We start from the raw sequence: 21,737 nt of genomic DNA, 5'->3' as shown, positions 1-21,737 counted from the left end.
GTTTTTGTTTTGTTTTGTTTTAATTTGTAAGGTTGTTTAGAAGATGTCATCTTCAATCCAAATTATTCCCCGCCCGGAAGAAACTAAATAAGGATTTGGGGAAAGCTTTGACCATGTCACCCCTCTTTCTGGGAATAAAAACATAGATCGGAGTAAGGCATTTGCACCTTTGTTATCTGTCACCGCTTTTTTCCTTTGACATGGAGATCAGTCCATTTGTGGAAATTAAAAATAAAGCATGGCATCCCTTTCTTTCTGTGCATTTGCCATTACTTGTGTGCTAAAATGAGTGTCTGTTCCAGTAGCAAAAGTGACAGATGCATATGAGGTAACAACTTGCTGTCTTCGTTGAAGCTTACTTTGCGATGAATCAGAATAACAGAATTGGCCTTTTTGGAAAGACTGGAATTGTGTTTTGTGCGACTTGCCTGGAATCGAAGGTGAAACTTGTTCATAATCAGGGCTGACAGCATTTTGGAAGACAGGTGAGAGTTTCTAGATATAAGAAAGGTCCGGGCGCTCGCTCTTTCTCCCCCCATCCCTTCTCATACACGTGACCTCCCACCTGCCACCGACTGAAGCTCAGACTTCTGCCCTGGCTTCCCCCTTTTGGTTCCCAGACCCATAACCTTAAGGTGGGGGGCACTTAAATCTCAACCCAGTGTTCCTAAGGATTATCTCCTGAACTTGCATTCTTCAAGATGGAGGTTGGGGGGAGTATTTTCTGGGGGAGGAAAAAGTCAGAAGAGCCCAGTGTAAGAGGCTCAGCTCTGGCCTGTTGAGTTCAAGGAAAACCTGCCACATATCCACTGTGGGTGAAGGCTGATCTTCTAGTTGCTGGTGTTTGTCTAGGAAGTGATGCTGTGTACCCCCTTCATCAACAGCCACTCCCAGAAGGTCCACACCAGTGGATCTCTGGCTCCGGGGGGCTCTGGGCGCATGTGGGGAAGGCACTGAGTTTGAACTGAATTGAATGTTTGCTGCTTGCCCGGGATCTGTAGGATTAGGGAGATGGGTGTGGGTGGCCCCAGAGTTAAAGGGTTGATTTATAGGATTGGCAAATTGCTGATTTCCAGACTGTTATGGGATAGCTGGTGGTGGGTATACAAGCAGTTGAAGCATTGCTTTCCAGGGTGGAAACAATCTGGTTATGACATCTGTCCCCCTGTCACCACAGGCTGTGAGGAGGAGGACTGGCTTCAGGGTTTTGTGTGTGGCCTGGCTACCCGATATCAGAAGACCTCCCTCCACAGGGACAGGAGGGCTGCTCCGTGGTGAGAGGTGTGTAGAGGGCTCAGTTCCCTTGCCAGAGCTTTGTTTTTATTTTGGCATTCCCCCTGATCTCGCCTCATCCTGTGTTGAAGACCTGTACAATGACAAACGCTGTGGAGGATGGGTTTTTTGACTCACTTTCAAAATGGAGCCCCTGGCAGGCGCTGAGGGACACTCAGGTGAGCCCAGCAGTGCCATCTGTTCACGGAGGGTCTAGGAGAAGCAGAAAGGAGAAGCGGCTGAGCAACAGTGGCCTTGAGCGGGTATCGGTCTTTGTGTGGCCCCTGATTGAGTAGGACGGAACAGCCACTTCTTGCTTGTGTTTCACAGCCAAACCACGTGCCACAGTGTTCTTCTGTGTAGCTGCCATTCCATTTGCCTTTGTCTTGCTCCCCAAATGTCAGGTGGGGGTCTCATGTCTCGGTGGTAGAATCCTCAGCACCCAGCCCATCACGGTAGAACGAAGGTTCTAGACGGGGAGTGGACACCCTATGTGAGGAGTGGCTCTTCCTTTTTGTTGCCCTTCTCTGGCATGGAATGTCTTCCCTTTCTGCAAAGACACTCAACCCCTTCTGAAGCAAACTAATTGGATTGTGAATCCTCTGTGGCTCCCGTTACCTGTGTAGAGGCTGTGGTGCAGTGGCTCTTGGGTGGGGGGCAGTGCCCAGGGGTCTGCGATTTCACATGGGGCTTCTGAGGCAGGTGTTCTGCAGGTCAGGACTTGAGAAGGAGCGCTTCCTGCTTCTCGACGCAGAGTGCTCTGGAAGTAGGCTTTTCAAGTGGGGAGTCAACAATCCAAGAAGGAACTCTGACTCATTCCCGCTGCTTTGATCACACACCCGGAATTTTCCACACCTTTGATTTCTTGTGTACTGCGCCATCGAGTCCCGTGGGGACCCTTTTGCCGTGCTCTTCAAGTACACTCTAACTATTCAGTGGCATGGCTGAAACCTGTTGACATTTAAAAAATTGAGTACTTTTGTAGAAGAGCAGTCACAAAATAAATTACTAGACCTACAATTAAAAATCGGTTAAACTTCCAAAGCACCAGATCTTAAATAAACTCTATTTTAGCCCCAGGAGACTGGCAATATATCACAGCCACTTCCCAAGTAGCTTCCTAATTACTTGCTTCTGTGGAACAACTGGCCTTTTCCCCGCTCCCTTATAATCTTGAATCTTTCTCTGTCCAAGACTTAGGTTTCACTTGGCACCCTAGGGTAGCTCTGTCCAGTTCCCATTCGCACTGCTGACCAGTAGGTAATGTAGACTAGTACAGACACTGGTCCCTTGCCCACATCCCAACTGTCTGTCCCAATGGATCATATCCTCCGGTGTGGACGTGGGCTTTTCTGTGACAGCCCCAGGAAAAAACAGTGCTTACACTGACCATCTCCACCATGTTTGTAACACATGAGGCTCAGGTCTTCCAGCTATCATGGAAACTTGGAATCACCTCCCGGGTTCCAGATTGGTGAGTGCCTGGGCTATTTCTGATGTGTTGGAGCGTCCAGAAGCCATGATAGTGAAGCAATCCCTGGAGGGCCCTCTGGCTGCCGTCCAGCACTCTGGAAAGGGCTCTGCCATTCTCCTGCTGCGCCCACAGTCACTGAAATCAGCAGGGACAAATCTTTTGCTCAGCACGCTGCATTCTGAAAGGTGGAGAACACACATATTGGCATAAAGCCATGCAGATTGGGGTCAGCTTGTCTGAGTTTGAAACTAAGCCCTCAGCCCATGAGTCAAGATACTCAAACATTTCCAGAAACCGCAGCAAGGATAAGACCTAACTCAGTGAATTGTTCAGACTTTAATTCAAGAAATGATTAGCAAGGGCTTCCCGTGTGCCGGACTCCATGCAAGGCACTGCGCTGGGGACTTACAGTTTAGGGAGGGACACCAACAAGTGTAAAACTTGACCTGTGTGGTACCTGCAACAAAGAAGTGTGTGGTCTTAGGAATACAGTTTCAGGGGTGGGGGGGTTGACCTTGGCACAAGCGAGACCAAGGACGTTCCCTCTTAGGAAGTGACTGCTGACTTCAGCTATTGAGACGAGCATATCACACGTGCATGTGCAAAGGCCCTGTGGAGGCCTCAGCGGGGAGCATGTTGAGGGATCAGGACAGGGCAGGGTGGGGGGTAAGAGGCAGGCACCCAGCACGCCACGTAAGCAGTGCCAGGAATTTTGATTTTAAGACTTCTATGGGTTTTTAAGACTGATGGGAAGCCACCGAAAGGTCTTCGGCAGGGCAGTGCCAGATTCGTGTTCTTAAAGTTGCTACCCTGGTACAGAGTGGAGGCTGGACCGATAGAGGGATGAGACTGGATGTGTGGCAGCCATTGGGAGAAACGGACAATAATTCAGGCAAGAGATGATTTAGTATAGGTGTGGGGTAGTGCAGGAGGTGAAAGTGCAGGTTCAGGAGCCATTTAAGCCAGAGAACAGATAGACTTGGCGACGGATTAGATGAGGGGAATGGAGGGGCAGGCGGGGTCCGGGGCCACGCTTCCTGGAATGGTGACCTCGCTGAGGCAGAGTAGCACTTATTACGTGGAAATGATCGTGGCCATTTGTGAAGCAGCGCTCCATTCGGTCTGTTCCTTTCACACAGAAGTGCTGGTGAGTCACTTTCTTTGGCTGGCCTTTCTTTCTGAGTCTAGACTTTGACCAATGTTGGATGTGCCCAGTGTGCCCAGGGACCCGCCCTCTGACCCCACTGTGGTCCCTGGAGCAAGAGCTCCTCTAGACCCTCCCCTCCCCGGCCGTGTGAGGGAGGTAATGGAAGGAACTTCCGGCAAGTTCTCTTCCTCAGGCAGAACGTCCCAGTGGGTGGTCCTGAGCTCTCACCTGTACCCTAGAAGGTACTGAGCTTCCGGAAAGTACCCCCATACACTCCCGCGGCATCTTCTCCCCTCCTCCTGCTTCTGCTGTTGCTAAATCTAGTATTAGTCTGGTGTATTTATTACAACAGATGAGCCAGTATTGATACTTTTTTTTTTTTTTTTTTTGGTGGGCAGCAAAGCAAGGGTTTATTGAGTGATAGCAAAGTGAGAGTACAGAGCTCCCAAGGAGGGAGGGGGCCCAAGGGGGTTGCCACCAGAGTTTCTAAGTCCAGGGGTTTTTATGGGCTTGTTGGTGGGCTGTTTCCTTCTGATTACCAGCCCCCGCACCTGTCATCCAGTCAGGGTTTTGTCACCGATCTATAATATGGGAAAGGGTGGAGGGCTCCTTCCAGGGCGGTGTAAATCCTAGTAAAGATGGTTTCCCCTTAGGGCGGGGCCGGGGGAACCCCTTGTCTCTGCCTGCCTGCCTTGCACTTAAAAAGGATTTTGATACAGTTTTCTCAGCCACTCTCCAGAGTGTTCATTGAGGCTCACTCTTTGTGTTGTCCCTTCTATGGGCTTGACCCTAAGGACATTGATCCACCACGACAATGTCATACACTCTCACTGCCCTTAACTGTCCTGTGCCCCACCCGTTCATCCCTCCTTTCCCCTCAAGCCTTTGGCAACCGCTGATCTTTCCACTGCCTCCATAGTTTTGCCTTTTTCCAGAACGTCATATGGTTGGAATCCTCTGGCATGGAGCCTTTCCCTGTTGGCTTCTTTCTCTTAGCGATAGGTATATAAGGTTCCTCCGTGTCTCTTTTGTGACCTGAGAGCTCATATTACCCACAGTCTGCCACACTGCAAGTGCGCCGTGCCTGCCGGTCTGTACCTGGAAGTCTCCAGAGGGGAATCACAGTTTCTTTTCGGTGTCTGGCGTCTCTTCCAAATAGCGGCTCTACGACTCCTTCTCAGTCTTACTCTTCTGTGTACCTGTCAACCCCGAACACATGTAGCCATAGCAGATGTAGCAGCTTTCCCAAGATAGGAGATGGGAAAATGTCCGCATTCAGTATTCTGTGTTCCCGTAATCCCAACACCCTGGTCACGCGGTTTCCCCTTGGAACGACTGAGTCACGAACAGTGCGGTGACCGGTTTGAAAGTGCGGGAGGACTGCTTTCTAAGAACTGAGCTGGAACAGATGTTTGCCTTTGTGACACCCTGAGTCTGAGTGTTTCCAGCCTGAAGAGTTCTGCTGGGCCCTTAAGCGTAGGAATGAATCATCATCCATCCAAAGACCGTCTCGGCCATATGTCTAAAGGGAGGAGAAGCAGGTCATAGCCCATTGTGACTTCTTAGGAACAGGCTGCACACCCATTGCCTCTTGTTCCCCGTGGGTGACAGCAGCCCTCTCTTCTGGGACAGCCCTGTATTCTCTCCCCATGTCCTTAGCTGTTGCCTGCGGCCCCACAGCAACTTGAGCTCATGGCCCCACTGTCTTGTCCATGTTCTTGACCCACCTGATCCCTCCTGCCCTCTGCTTGACGTGCTTCTGAGCGTGTGTGTCCACCACCCTCTCCGCGCTGGTCTGGGAGCTTGCACATGGTGCTCCTGGTGATGCAGGTGCTGCTCTCGGGGGCTGGGGACCTAAAGGCTTCCCCCTGCTGTGAGTCAGCACAGGGGGCGGTGGCCGTCCAGTGCAGCCAGAACCTTCGGGACATCCATTCTGCCTTGGCTGAGAAGGCCGTCCTTGCCGTCTCTGCGAACTGCCTTAGCTCTCCCTTATGTCAAATACCTGCTTAGGAACACAACCTCTGATTTTTTTTCTGGTCACTCTGGCATTGTTCATGACCCGCTGTGCATGTTGAGCGTTCATACGCAGAACGCAGAAACGCAAAGTGTTACTGTTTCCTGAAAGCTCTGCTTCTGGGGATTTTTGCTTACATTTGTCTCTGCCCCTGCCCGTTTAATCCTTGTGGTTTTGAGGAAGTTGGTGATGTGTTAGGTTTTTACATGCAGTTTTCAGTTGTAAGGAGTGAAAGATGCGCCAGAAGAGACATTTACATTAAATTTTTTAAAAGAGGGATCCGCTGATCAGATGGGCTCGGAAACCTTAGCCACGTCTGAGGTCGTGTTACTACTGATCCTTGAGTTTGTGCAGGTTTGGGGAGTGGCAGAGATTGGGGGTGGCAGAGGCCTGCCCCTGTAGCCCGTCAGCAGAGGAACAATTGACGTGGGGGCCATGGAACGGGGTTCGCATCCAGGAAAGCACCTCCGTAGCTCGGCTCGGCGCCGTCCTGCTGCTTTCCCGCACAGCAGCTCCTTTCCTTAGCATCTCAGCGGCACCCCCTGACTTCCAGCGAACCAAGTAGGAGGAGAATTACGTACTGCACTTCTGTCGCCTGTCTAGGGCAACATCGTCTCTTACCAGGTGATTTCTGCCGCCTCTAACGGGGACTCTGCTCACGCCCATAGCTCGCAGAGCCCGGCGTGATCCTTTCTAAAAGGTGACTCAGATCGCACGACCACTCTGCTCCAACTCAGAGTGGCTTTTCTCTCATGGGTGGGACAAGTCAGTCCTCACAGGGGCGCCACCCCAAGCCCACGCTAGTGACGCCTGACTCCTGGCAGCTCTCAGATACACCTGAGCACTTGCTAGTCCCCCTCGATGTCTCCCTCTGGACATCCAACCCGCTTCCCTCTCTCTCTCCGAGGTCTTTTATTTGGATATTTCTCTCACCAGGGGTAAAATTCTAGTCTTGCTGCTCCCTGTCCCTCCCCTCTGCCTATTTTTCCTCCAAAGTATTTACCGCTGTCTGCTGTGCTGTCTGTGGTGCTTACGTGTTTATTGTGTGTCTTCCCCTTCCAAGGTTTGATCTCCACAAGAACGGGTGTTTTTGTCGGTTGTCTGTTCTTTCTCTCTGGCGTCTAGAAAGTGCTCGGCGGTGGTAGGTATGCCACCAGTAGATGTTGCGTGGGTCTTCCTGGTGCTCTTAGCGTTTGCTGTAGGTATGCCTTTTCCTAGAATAATCTCACAAGACCAGTAACGCGAATCTTTCTGTGAGTCGGCATTCATTTTCTGTTGTTGAATGTTAAGGCGGCAGCTCTCCCCTGGGCTGCTGTGACTTGAGGCTGTGTGACAGGTCATTTGTTCAATGATAATGGTGGGAAGTACCAAATCAAGCACGTGAGTTATCAACATATTAGAACAGTTTATGGTGTTTATCAAATCACGTCAGTGTTGCTCACCTGTATCACATCATGTTTTCTTTGCAAGAGGACAGGGGTGGCTCTCTGTGTGGGGTACTAGGTGGATGTGGGTGGTGACAATGGAGGGGTGCTCTCCGTGCTCTGGAGGTGAACTTCAGCTGGGAGGTGTCTGGGATAAAGGGAGACACAGACTTGCTCTTCTGGATGGCAAGAAGAGCATCCTTCGTGGATGTTACCTTAACAGTCCCTTCGCCACAGGATCAAGTTTCGTTAGGCTCTTTCATTTTTTTTTTTTTAAAGGAAGAGTTTGGTGGTTACTGTTTTTGGCTTGAAGCCAGCTTCAACCCTTGAAGCTTATTTAAATTTTAAAATAAGTGGGTATTAGGGAAAGGCTGGTAATGTGGGATCATAGGACTTGCCAAGGGCATCGGAGCTGGGATGACCTCATGTGTTGCCCCATTTTGGATCCACGTGAGGCCATCCTCTTCCAGCCCCCTGAATGCCTGGCCCCAGGCAGGTGTGTGCCCGACCCCAAGCCTCTGTTGCCCAGTACACTCAGCTCCGTTCTTTCTGCTCAGCTTCCCAGGTTTGAGGGCCCACGCGCTTTGTTCTTCACTTCCTGGCCTCCCAGGTACCCTCCTCCAGCTCGATTGGGGCGTGTGCCCTCCAGTCTGCACCATTGCCAACCACAGATCAACCACAGATGCCTTTCCTAGTTCTTTGTTTCACTGGAGCACTTCTTCCTCAGATGGGAGGCACATCTATTAAGATGTAAAACCTGAGGTGTCTTGAAATGTCTGTGGTGTTTCTCGGTTGGCAGTTTGTGGGCATGGAGGCGTCCCATTTGGAAATCGTTTTCCCTGAGGATTTTGAAATTACTGCTCCCCTGCTTGATGACACCGATTCTCTGCCTGCCTCCATGACCTGTTCCCTTTCTGGACATTTCCAGTGTCTCCTCTTGGTCCCCTATGTTCTGAAATTCCACAGCAAGGTGCCGTAGGGCAGGCCAGGTTCCTTTTTAAGTGGAAAGGATTTCTGGCAGTTTCCAGGACTTGCTTGAACATGTAATATAATATTTAAATATGTGATACTTAAAACTAAGCGTAACTCTTGATGCTAATGGTTTTTCCAGTTATAAAATCAAATAAAAATTGCAAATTGACTGGAAAGCACCCAGCCAGTGGAATTCAGGGACACAACATGAATTTAGCCGTGGTAGCTAATGTCACTCCTTCCAAGTTAGGAAGGAGGCCCTGCCCTGCCCCTGTGCATCCCGTGAGAGAGGTCTTCTGGCTTCACTTGGTGGGCATACTCGTAGGGGGTAGGAATCTAACAGGTCTCTGTGTTTAACATCCATTCGGTGTTAAACCTTTGGCCTTCTACTCATTAGCCCCAGGACGGTTACAGTCATTCTGCTTGATGCCAATGTGTAGACAGAGTCGAGTTGAAGGTTAGAGGGTGGTCGTCCAGACGATTCTTAGACAACATATTCTTGCTTACAGAAATTTTGGGGATTGTCATTAAAATGAGAACCTGAAATGTAAATATTTTCAGAGGGAACTCCCCGAATCCCTGGGCTTCCGCTCGCCTCTCTTCTCTTTATGTTCTTCCTAAGCCAGTTGCCCTGCGCGTTCGCAGCAGGCGGCTGTGAATGCGGCTGCGGGCTCGGACCCTTGCCCAGCCCTGCCCTGCCGCCTGGGTGCTCTACCCTGCCGCCTGGGTGTCCCACCCCGTGTGTGTCCATCCGCGCCCCGCCAGGGTCACAGGCTCCCGTCCCGCAGCCCTTCACAGCCCTGTTGGAGCTGGAGGCTTGCTGAGAACCGGGAGCCTCTGGCACTTCTGGGGAGCCATTAGGCTGTGGGTCACAGAGCTAGAAAACCAGAATCCGTGTACAAGCTGGTTTAGCTCCTGCGCTCCTGGCCCCGTCACCGCCGCGGAGCTGTATTTTTTTAAAATACAAGCACACTTGACACCATGCTGAACAGGGTTCATGGTGTAAATTTTCTGGCAAGTGTGTGTGTATATGGTATGTGAGTATGTGTGCACACGTGAATGTGTGTGCATGAGTGTATGAGCATGGCACTGTGTGCATCTGAGTGCATGTGCACATGTAAGAGTGTGTATACATGTGTGCATGTGAGAGAGTGTGAGCATGTGCGTGTGTGCGCATGGGAGACTGCATGTGAGAGTGTGTGTATATGAGTTTGTGCACATGAGAGTGAGAGATGTGAGTGTGTGTGCACGTGAGAGTGTGCGTATGAGCCTGGGTGTGGGTGTATGTGAGTGTGTGCTTGTGAGTGTATGTATATATGAGAATGTGCATGAGTGTGTCCACATGTGCCTATGAGAGTGTATGCATATGAATGCACACGTGTGTGTGTGTGTGTAATGCACGTGGGAGAGGGTGTATGTATGCATGAGAGTATGTGAGAATGTGTGCGTGTGCAAGGGTGTGTGTGTTCCCACAGGCCGGCCAAGCTTCGGGAGCCTGCGTGGGCGACCTGAGCGTGTCCTCATGCTGGGGCCTGTTGTGCGCTCCCAGCGGAGATGGCCGCCTCCAGGCCGCAGCCTCTGCGCGCTCCGGGCTGGGCCTCTGCTGCTCAGCACTGTAGTGTGTCCCTTTGCAGTGGCAACGGCAGGGGTCCTGCATCTCTGGCATCTGCTCCAGAGCTGGGAGCTTTGGGGCGGGGAGCGGGGATTGCAGATCGGTTACCTCTGAACTGCTTGCTGGTTGTGAACCGCACTCCAGGTCCCAGATGTGCTCCTTATTATGGCATTTTCCCCCAACACCTCTGGGGCTTGAAACCTGGATCTTCTCTTACCCTTTCCTTCTCCCTCACCTGCCTCCCAGCTCACTTCCAGATGCCATCCGTTTTCCCTCCCGGTTAATCCTGGTTTAAGATCTTTTCGTTCTTGCCCAACTCATTCAAGCCCGGTTCGCTCACTCTGGGATGAGTGTGTGCTTCTCCGCAGGCCTCCGCTTCTCCTCTCCTCCTCCCTTTGGCCCGCGGCCCTGCAGCGGGCTCCCCTTCTTGTGCAGTTTCCAGCCTTGCTCCGGAGCCCTCTGTGGGCCAGTCTCTGCAGGATGAGGAAAAACTGCAGCCTGCAGGGGGATGGATTTTGTTTGTCCTTGACAGGATTTTAAGGGATTGTTAGCCAACTTTTAAAATATTGCAATGTTTTATTTCAACTTCTGAGAAGTTAGAAAATCTGGTGGCTCTAATTGGCAGGAATGGAGTGTTCTTTGCTGTTTTTCTTCAGGGCATATTTATTCCAGTTTGCCCTGCTCCTCACTACTCCTTATAGTGCCCCCAGCTGCCTTAGTGCTCATTTCTGTAACCCCTCTGCTCACCATAGGCATTCAAATTGACAACACAGAACTGTCTGACTCCTGGGCCAAGGACCTTCCTACATGCCATATTTAAAACTCGCATTGTATTTTTGCCTCTTGTGTACATTTTGCCTCTTGTGAACAATCTCCTTCCCCCACAACCCTCTCCAAATCCTGCCAGTCCTCAAGGCCAGCTTACATACTCCTTGGTGAAACCCTCTCAGGCAGCCCTTGGAGGAAGGTTTCCCTCTCTTGAATTTCTCAAGAACTTGGGGTTTGTCTTTCTCTTTAGGTGCCATTGTATGTTATTTTGTTTCAAGCTTCGACTGACAGACGGTCCCTTGCAGGCCGAGTCTCACAGGGCCTGGCCCACAATGTCTCCCGTATAGTGGGTTCCCAACAGATGAACAAGAAGATGGGTGGTGATGATCAAGGGGCTTGTTCTGTGGTACCAACAGGAAGGCCTCTGACTAAAAGGGGGATATATTGGCTGCTGAGTTAGCCTAGGGATCCTGAGGAGATGGTTTCACTTAGTGTTGCCATAACCCCTGATTTATTTTTAATGTGGGGAAATCCTCAAACACAGCTAAACACGAGGACATCAGAGTAAGTTGTGGCTGTGGTTACTCCCTCGTCGACGATGTGATCTGTCACTAAAGTTGTTTATTTGGTGACACTGCTCTGTACATTGAATAGCGCCAAAGAGAATTTCCATGAAATGTGGACTATTTCTGCATTCCTCATTAAAAATTTTAAATACCAAATATGCATAGGGTTTTTTTTTTAAAGATTTTATTTATTTGACAGACAGAGATCACAAGTAGGCAGAGAGGCAGACAGAGAGAGAGGTGAGGAAGCAGGCTCCCTGTTGAGCAGAGAGCCTGATGTGGGGCTCGATCCCAGGACTCTGAGATCATGACCTGAGGCGAAGGCAGAGGCTTCACCCACTGAGCCACCCAGGTGCCTCCAAATATACATAGGATTCTCTACTTGATACTAGATCATTCCTTGCTCCCCAGGTCTCTCCCATGTTTACTTCCATGGCCCATGTCTCCATGTCATTGTGCCCCGGGCTTTGGTTTCGCCATCACCGATCTTCAGAGCACACCCGTACTCCACCCTCCTGGGGTGTAGACGGAGCTCGGACTCCTCCCAGCCACTGACAGACGGGGTGGTGGTAATGAGAAGCATCCTCGTTTGGTAGAAAGTGTCCATGCCCAATGATTGTTGTAATTACTCAGTCGGTGAAGACAGTCTGCTTCAGGAAAGCCAAACCTAGGTTTTCCCTGCCTTGGTAATGGTATTGACCTTGTGATACGGGTGTTTTCTCTCCTCCTGTCAAGCTCCTTTGAGAGGGAAGGAGGCTTTGCTTCCCAATATCTGGGCCAGGTGGTGAGTGGACTCTAGGGCAGTCCTGTCCAATGGAATGAAATGTTCCGCATCTGCGCAGGAGCCACGGGCCACGTGTGGCCGCTGGGCACTGAAGTGTGGCTAATGAGACTGCAGAACTGAATTTTTAATTGGATTTCATTTAGTGAATTTAAATGAAAATACCACATGTGGTTGCCATATTGGACAGCCCAGATCTCGCGGGTTGGAGAAAATGGGTCAAATGTAGTATCTGAGGGAGAGCCGAGTGCGTTCCTTAATGAGAGTATGGCGGATGCCTCCTGCAGGGGTGGGAGTCTGCTTTGCTAGCAAGTAAAGGCCCATTTGGTCGAATTTCGCCGGGCATCAGAGCTGAGTAATGTTTGCAGGGAAACCCACTGCCTTACTCTTCTGAGGAGAGCCTTATTGACTTTGTCATTTCCTTTACGAATAGCAGACGTTGAGCTTCCCCTAGCCGTGATTCCTCAAGCAGGTTCTGTATTCTGCTCCCTGCTCCCCGACGTTGAACCTTGACTTAAATATAGACTTCGTGTCCTCACCAAAAACTAATGCCAAATGCAGATGACTGTTTTGGGGGGAGGAGTGCAGAAACGGAAGAGGGTTCTGTGTGGATTGTCAGATAGGAAATTGTGGGTTTGTCTCTTTTGCTTTTCTTGAGTAGAAGCAGCTGAAACTGGCTGTGGGTATTTTGGCCTTATATGGTAGTTTTGAAAGCCACATTGCGCTGTGGATGTAACTCTAACCACATTTACCAGAACGTAAGCCAGTGTGCGCTGGGCTCCGCTCCGATGGCCATTGGTTCAGCATTCATGGGCCTGGGGAGGTTCCCTGTGGGCTCCGTCCACACTGTGGCTCCCTAGCTGTGGTCTGTGTTTGTGGGCTACCGGCTGCTTCAGAAACTGGTGATTTTCTCTGTTGGTGTTTCAGTCTCCACACGTCCTTTCACTGTGGGAAGTCAGGTAGACCCTTGAGAGCTCCACCACCCCTCTGTTTGTGGCTTTCTCAATGACTCCTTTCCGACGGGATTCCACATACACACAAAATAGGAGGTGGGGCATGGGCAGCTTTGAGTGACAGAGCACCAGCTTGTGGGGGAGGGGACATGGTGGCGGCCAGGGAGGCTGGTAGCCACGGATGGACGGAAGCAGCACGCACATCCAGTGTGGGGTTTCCCAGCATCCTGACCATGGAGTGCGGATCTGCTCAGCAGCCTCCACCTGGATAGAGGCTACGTTTGTGCCTCCCTCCATTTCCAGCCCCTCCCCCCTTTCTAGAAGGATGGGTGAGGGGTATGGTGGAAAGTTCCAAACTTCCGATCATGGTTTGGTCTTTCTTGTGAGCAGCTCCCATCCAGGAGCCCACCAAGAGTTACCTCATTAAAACTCAAGATGTTCCTACCAGCCAGGAAATCCTAAGGGATTTAGGAGCTCTGTTTCAGGAACTGGAGTCAGAGACTAAATGTTAGAACAAATGTTGGCACCCCCATTGATGAGGGTTTTAGGAGCTCTGTGCCAGGAACCAGGGTAGAGACCAATACATCCATTTCTTACGATTTCACACTGGTATATCATATTCCTTGGTTTCCTCCAAATGCTTGGGTCCTCTTGTTTGTTGGAATAGAAAAAAGAGAATGGTTGAGCACTATTAGTGAACGCACCTAACTAGAAAGGAGACACTCAGGAAGTGAGCCTTGCCCCCGAGGACCACGTGATGCAGCCAGTACTGAGCGCCTGAGCCCAGATGTCCCTCATAGAGGTCTCTCTCTAGCTTCTGCAGACCCATCCCTGCGAGGGCGAGGAGCTGGGGAGGAGGTGACCCCTACCGGGAAGGTGTCACTGTTCTTTCTGTAATCTTCTGACGCCCATCCTGTACTCATAATTGTAGCTTCCTGCCATAACGTAGGAAATTGTCATCTTTGAAATACTTTCTACTGTTCTGTGACTCTTAAATCTTTTTTGCTCCCTCTCCCCTGCCCCTTCCTTCCCCCTCCTTCCTTTCACTCACCCCCTCCCTCTTTTTCTTCCCTTTTCTTCTGGCTTCCCCTTTCTCCCCACTTTCTCTCTTTCTCCTACTTCTTCCCCATCCCCCCCTTTCCCTCTTCTTCCATCTGGTCTCGCCTTCCATTGTTGATCCCCGCCCCCCCCCCCCCCCGCCCTGCCCCATCCGTGATCTAGTTATTTCTTTAAATAAGTCAACTAGGTTGGTTTGGTGCAATGTAGTTTCTCACTAAATAGAATGCCTTCCCATTTGCCTCCCCGAACCAGGAAGAAGAAATGCCAGAAGTAGAAATTGACATCGATGATCTTCTTGATGCTGACAGCGAAGAAGAGAGAGCTTTAAAGTTACGGGTAAGCCGCTTTCAAAATCTAGAACTTGCCTGTTGTGAGTGCTTGAATCGGCTTGCATCTCCGGAACCCGGTGTGCACTGATCCTGCCCTAGGGCGGTGTTAGCACCAGGACCCGAGCCAGTATCCGTTCCCCCTGCACGGCGTCTCTGATGGTAAAGCAGTTCTTGACTATGGTCAGTTCTCAAACCGCCTACCGGGTATGAGCTTCTGCAGCCCCATCTTCTTGGAGGAAGAGCTGGTTCTTGCTTCCAGAAATCCGTTTGCCAGGACAGGAAGTGATGTTCCACAGTTATGTGAGAGGAGAGGTTCTGGGCCAGATCTGGGGCGCCCAAGCCAGGACTCTGCTCTCCCGGTTTTGGGTTCTCTCACCCAGGAAATCAGTTTCTAGAGCAGATTGTTTACAACCTAATAAAAGAAAGATTGTTAGAGTACACTTGCCTGGTAACCTCCTAGTACAACAGCGGATGTTGAAGCTGTCTCCCGTTTCCTTCCCACTTCTTTCCCTTCCCACAGGAGGTCAGATCTATCATTTTAATATCTGCATTTGGGAGTTTCTAAAACCAATTAGCTTCTGCCCTGTCATGGCTCTTTGTGGTCACTGATAATTACTGCTAATGGTCGTTGGTCATCACCAACGGCAAGGGATCTCTAAAGGCAACGAAAGGACACATTTTAATGCATTAATATGTTCCTTGTGTTAATAATTACTAGTGTCCCTCGTGTGGTGAACAGTCTCAGCTTAGTGATCATTCCTTGTTGGTAAATTTACTCAGGTTGCATTAGCATCTAGTTATAAAAGTTAGAAACAGTAAAGCAGGCACCAGGTTCTGCAGAAAGTGTAGTGGCCTATAAAAGGTTTTTTATAAAATTAAGAACTTCAAAGGGGCTTTAGCTACTCAGGCCACCCTCTTTCGTTTCCAGGCGAGGACACTGAGACCTGGAGGGGTGTGACATGGTGGTTTGTGGAGGAATCACAGCCAGACCCCTGGCTTTCCATGTCCGGGCTAATCATTACCGTTTCCCACAGGCTGTCTCGACTTCAGCATATACGGTTTACTATTAACCATTTGGTAGCCCGAAGGAAAGGCACGTGTGTGTTCTGAAGAATGCAAAGCATTCGTGTGTAGGAATGTACAACTTTCGATATCTTCAAGACGACCTGACGGGTGCTGAGATAAAGTGTGTTTCTAGATGGTCGATAGAAAATCTGGATTTACCATGTGTAGTAGAACACCATGAAGAGAAAATGATTTTTAATTTCACTTTTAAAATGATAATGGATTTTTAAATAATCAAACTTACCTTCTGTGTATTTTATTCTAGGAAGCTCTTGTAGACTGCTACAAACCAACAGAGGTAAACAAATCGCTTTTCCTAAATGCTGTGTTTGAATTCGTTTTTATTAAACCAGTTTGCATATTTTTAAAGCCAAACAACAATACATGGTTTGGTTATGTGTATACTAAGGAATTATTCTTACCTGTAGGTCAAGTGCATGCTTGACTAGTATTAACTTCCTTAAATGTATGCCCAGGCTTATCTGGTTCAGGAAGATTTAAACCTAATGGAATTGGGTGTGTTGCTTGTCTTTAAAAAAAATTCTTTATTTATATCTGATTTCATTAACATATACTCTATTATTAGTTTCAGGGGTAGAATTTAGTGATCCATCAGTTGTGCATAACACCCATTACATCAAGTGCCCTCCCTAATGCCCATCACCCAGTAATCCCCAAAAGCCAAATTCAAAGGTAATTATGAGAGGGTTTGGAATCATTAGTGAATTGTTAGTGTTTTAAGAAAATGTTAGTAAAGTTTTAGATCTGTAACTGGAGAATGCATTCTTTTATTAAATAGATATGCATTTTTAAGAAATGTTAAGTGAAGTCTGTCATTCAGAAGAATTGCCCTTATTGGAAGAAGTTTTATGCTGTGTTTGCATATTTACCATCAAGTGGATAAATATTAGTATAAAAAACAGTGGGTATTAGTTTGGTTAGACCAAAGCATTTAAGGTATACTCCAAAAAGTGAAAGCATGGTGGAGAAATTAGGGATTTGATCAATCATGAAAAAAATTGATAAAGGAAGTCTTTTTCATTTGTTCCTGTGATAAATCAGAGAAATTAGAATATCCATCCAATGTTTTTCACAACATTGGAGCAGTGGTACTAGGACTTCTGATTTTTGAAGTAATGTAGCTACAAAGAGAGAGGAAAGCATACTTCCACAAGATTGTATAATTTAAAATGAATATGGTGTTTTGTGATTGTTTGGCTTGGGCCAGTTACTTACTTGAGCTTTATTCTTATAGTCTCCAGTGTTCCTTTATGCTGATTGCATCGTAGAGATTTTTAATTCTAATTTTAAAATTGTAAAGATATTAAGTATATTTTTAAATCAATGTAGCATATAGTCATAGTTTTGAAAGCCATATATACAACTACGCTTATAAAGGAAATATAACATTGCCTGTTTCATTCTTCAGTCCCTCTTCCTAAAGGTATATATTTTATATTTATATATTATATTCAAATAGATTTATACATCAACACTTTTGGCTGTTTTCCTACTATTTACTCTTGTATTCCTAAATATGCAACTGCTATTTTTTTTTCATTTATTCACCTAAGGAGAAATATGATAGCTCTCTCACTTTCCCTGTAATGCATTTCCCTCATCCCCTTGATAAAGTTATTGACCAGTATTTTGTTGAATCAGTGGTCAAGGTTTATAGTATTATGATTTAAACAGATATTTTTCACTGCTAAGCCAAACAGTAACATATAACCATTGCTCCTTTTTTGTATAGCTCGTTGTTTTTTCTGGAGTTCATGCTATCTTTTTTTTATTTTTGTCTAGTACCTGTTGCTATTTTTTAATGAACTCTCCAATATCTTTGTCAAACAGGTAGAATCGTCTCTGTATACTCAAACCTGTCATTACTATGCTCCCACCCCAGGCTTTCCTCGTAGTACCCCTATGCAACAATCTGGAGAAGTTATTCTCTGGGTCTACTGAGTAGCTACTGTAATAAGATTTCTGTTCACTGTTGTCCTGTTTGATGCTTTGTTTCTTAAATCCCAGTCTTCCTCATTTTTGTGGGAGTACATCCTCCAGTAGGTTTTGGGAAAAGATGCATAGAAGGTAAATGTTTTGAATCCTTGCTTGTATAAAAATGTATCTTGATTAATCGTTTGGATGGTATAGAATTCTGGGATTTTAAGGCATTATCCTATTTTTTAATCATTTCTGATAGTAAAAGTCTGATGCCACTTCCATTCTCAGACTTTTGTATGTGACCTATTTCCCCCCCAATTACATTTAGGATTATCTACACTTTAAAATTTTATGGTGATATGCCTCAGTGTGGGTCCTTTCTTATTCACATGCTGGGTACTTTGCAAACTTTTTTAGTCTGTAGTTATATGTATTTCAGTTCTTCAAAATTTATTTATTTATTTATTTATTAACAGTTTCTTCCTCAGTATTCTATAATACTGGCTCTCCTTTTATTTAGATGTTGCGTCTTTTGGAGGGAGCCTCTAATTTCTTATCTTTTTCCTTTCATTGTCCGTCTCCTTGATTTTTTATTCTACTTTCTGAAAGATTTCTGACTTTACTATCTAGTCTTTTTACTGATATTTTAAAATTTCAGCTGTGTTATTTTTAATATTTAAGAGCACTTTCTTGGTGTCTGTTCACTATTTTGTTTTACTATTTCTTAGTGTTTCATGGACACATTTTATAATTTTTTTTCTCTTTGAGGATATTAACAAATGTTTGATTTCTTTATTTTTGTTTTTAAGATTTTTCTGCTCCATGTGTGGTCTCTGTTTTCCCTGAATCTCACTTTTTTTCTTTTTGTTTTCATCTGTCCTTGCTTATTTTTGGCAGCATGTCCATGAGTGTTAGGACCCAGTAAACTGACTAAATTCGTGTAGCATGAGCACAGCTTGTCTTTGGTGGGTCTCACCATGGAGTGATTAGGTTACAAACCAACTTTTTTTTGGTGATGGTGGTGGTGGTGGTGATGGTGTGTGTGTGTGTGCAAAAGAAGTGATCCCAACTCAACTCAAAATGTCACTATTTGATAATTGACTCTCTCTGCTTGACTTATTTCACTCAGCATAATCTCTTCCAGTCCCATCCATGTTGCTACAAAAGTTGGGTATTCGTCCTTTCTGATGGAGGCATAATACTCCATAGTGTATATGGACGGGACTGGAAGAGATTATGCTGAGTGAAATAAGTCAAGCAGAGAGATTCAATTATCATATGGTTTCACTTATTTGTGGAGTATAACAAAAAGCATGGAGGACATGGGGAGTTAGAGAGAAGGGTGTTGGGATAAATTGGAAGGGGAGGTGAATCATGAGAGACTATGGACTCTGAAAAACAATCTGAGGGGTTTGAAATGGCGGGGGGGTGGGTGGGAGGTCGGGGTACCAGGTGGTGGGTATTATAGAGGGCACGGATTGCATGGAGCACTGGGTGTGGTGAAAAAATAATGATACTGTTATGCTGAAAATAAATAAATGAAAAAAAATGTCACTATTTGAACACTTTTTTACTGAAAAGATTCAGGTTTTGTTTTTGTTTTTTTAAGAGTTGGACCATATAAACTCCTTGAGGAGTTGATAGTTAGATTAGAGGCTTTCTGGAAACAAGGACAACGATGGAGGCAAGAGACCTCACCATCAGCTTTTTTGGGAAGAGAACTTCTTTGTTTATAGTTATCTGGGGAATTAATGGAAGAGTTAAATTAATTAGGGGCACCTGGGTGTCTCATTTGGTTAAAGTGTCTGCCTTTAGGTCATGATCTCAGGGTGCTGGGGTCACGCTCCGTGTTGGGCTCTCTGCTAGGTGGGGAGTCTGCTTCTCCCTCTCGCTTTCTCTGTGCTTTCCCTCTCTTTCTCAAATAAATATATTAAATCTTTAAAAAAAGAAATTAATTATATATTTGGAGAGTTATATTAAATTGTTGTGAAAGGTTAAACAAGAATAATAGAATAGTCAAGAAAGGTGATAGATTGTTTCACTGATCACATGTGATGTCGGGGTGGAAGGGTTGCTGTTGAAAGTAGATTCAGACTCGGTGTAGACGTGTCATTTACTCAGTTAATCATTCCCTTCTTCACTTCTCCTTCTAGTGGGACAGTTCATGTTCTGGTATTTAGGTAAGAAAGGTTGGACTTTCATGAGACCTATTCTCTTCCAATTGTGCAGTACCTAGGAAGCAAAATATTCACACTTGTTAAAAGCCAGGCAGTTAGATGAAAACGATGAGTCTTGCTTCCCCCAAGAATAAAAGTATTCCTCATCTGGTTTTTATGATGAGGTTTAAGAGATGAAAGATGTAATATTTGAATTCTCTTTGGAGTTCCAAAGGAAGAAAGAAGAAAAAGCATTTACATGTGAACTTCTCTCTGTCCTTTAGCTCATGGTTTCTAGAAATAGAAATGGTGACAAATGCTAAGGAATTTCAGTCAAGTTCATTCATCCATTAAAGGGGTCATTTCAGAGAAGGTTGGCAGTTGGGTTATGATGGTAAAAATTATAGCTTATTGTTTTCCCAAAGCTCTAGAGTTCACATCGCAGTAATAAACATTATCTTATTTAATCCTCACAGTCCTGACCTGAAGAAGAAAGTTAAGTTATTTTGTCTCTGACCTCACAGCAGTGAGCAAAGGGAAGACTCAACCCTGAGTTTCAGACACCTGATCTTGTGCTCATTCTTTCCCCCTGCTTGGCTCCCTAAGCTACTAGACTTGGAAAGACATTTAGGACATCAAAGGACTTTGTCCTCTCTCAACTAAGTGCCTACCAATTAACAATGTTCTTTTCAAAGTAGCCCATTCTGAAGGTGCTTTTTTTTTTTTCAAGTACTGTGTGATCTTTATTCCATAAAAATCTTGAAATTTTATTTATTTATTTGACAGAGAGAGATCACAAGTAGGCAGAGAGAGAGGGAAGCAGGCTCCCTGCTTCACAGAGAGCCTGATGCGGGGCTCGATCCCAGGACCCTGGGATCATGACCTGAGCTGAAGGCAGAGGATGAACCCACCGAGCCACCCAGGTGTCCCAGAAGGTGCTATTTTTTTGATCAAAGGAATTTGCATACAATTTTATGTCACTTTGAAGTTAACCAATGTAAGGAAAATATCTCTGCTGATTTGGGGACTTTTATTTATAGTGTCCTTGCTGAGGTGGGGTGTGTGGTAGGAAAACTGGACTTTAAGACAAGAGTCTTTTTTTTTTAATTTTTATTTTTTTTAATTTTAAGAGATTTTAAAATTTTAGATTTTAAAGTGTGACTCTCAATACTCTTTAAAATTGAAGAGAGATTGAGAGAGAGAGAGAGTAAGCATGCAAGTGAGAAAGGGGGAGAGGGAGAAGTATCTTTAAGGAGACCCCCTGCTGAGCGTGGAACCCCACCCAGGCCTCCATCCCAGGACCCTGAGATCATGACATGAGTCAAAATCAAGAATCAGATGCTCAACCATCTGAGCACCGAGGCACCCTCTAAAACAAGAGTTTTATGTGAGCAACAGCACTACATATGTGTGACTTTCAGCCTTTTCTCAACCTCTTGAGCCTCCATTTCCTCCCCTGTAAAATGGAGGTAATAACCACCTCTCTGGGTTTTCATAACCAGTATTTGCACTGATAATTTTAGAGATAGTAATAATGATAATAATAATAATAGCTCAATAATTACTAAGCACATGTCAGGGACTGATCTAAGTACGTTACATGTATTAACTTATTTCTTCTCCACAACAAAACTGTGAGGTTGACACTATTGTTATCAGGAATTTGAGACATAGAAGGACTATGTCATTTGCTTGAAGTGATGTAATTAATAGTTGGAGAAGTCAGGATATGTACAAGAGCACCCAGCATAGAGCTTGACCCGTTAGTCAAATCTTGTTCTATACAAGGTAATATTTCTCCATTACATATTAAATATGCAAAATGCCCCAGCTCGCCAATAATGACATCTTGAATTATTCAGCTTGAAGAGTGGGCTTTAAAGAACTTGCTATTTTCACAGAAGTGATATTGTTTTTGGTGTGTCATGTGCTTTGGGTCCATGGTTTCATTTTAGGGAGGACGCTGGTTAATCAAAAAAGAACTTGTATGTTCTCATTTTGATTCATATTCTTAGCTGTGGACTCTCAATGTGCAAATCTTTTCTGACTAGGCCTTTCAAGACACAGCAATGTAATTGTGGTCACCACACTAATGTATTTGTGGTTGATTAGTAAGAATGGTGTTTTAATTTTTTTTCCCCCTGAGTAGATGACATTTCTGATGTAGCTGATATTAAAACAGAGCTGATTTTTTTTTTTAAGAT

General features: G+C 46.2%; 1 protein-coding gene across 2 annotated transcripts in view; it reads left to right on the top strand.

Moving 5' to 3' along the window:
• The window catches only part of PPP1R14C (protein phosphatase 1 regulatory inhibitor subunit 14C), an 81,735-nt gene that overhangs the window by 42,553 nt on the left and 17,445 nt on the right, over positions 1 to 21,737 (top strand). Inside the window, exons 2-3 of one of the 2 annotated variants that reach the window (XM_032338754.1) lie at positions 14,295 to 14,378; positions 15,702 to 15,734. In XM_032338754.1, coding sequence (XP_032194645.1) covers positions 14,295 to 14,378; positions 15,702 to 15,734 — 117 coding nt within the window. The remainder of the gene's footprint in view (positions 1 to 14,294; positions 14,379 to 15,701; positions 15,735 to 21,737) is intronic. The other variant, XM_032338755.1, reaches the window with a different exon arrangement.

The sequence above is a fragment of the Mustela erminea genome, chromosome 4 (assembly GCF_009829155.1).
Source record: "Mustela erminea isolate mMusErm1 chromosome 4, mMusErm1.Pri, whole genome shotgun sequence".
Lineage (NCBI taxonomy): Eukaryota > Metazoa > Chordata > Mammalia > Carnivora > Mustelidae > Mustela > Mustela erminea.
This window is presented reverse-complemented; position numbering and strand designations above follow the sequence as displayed.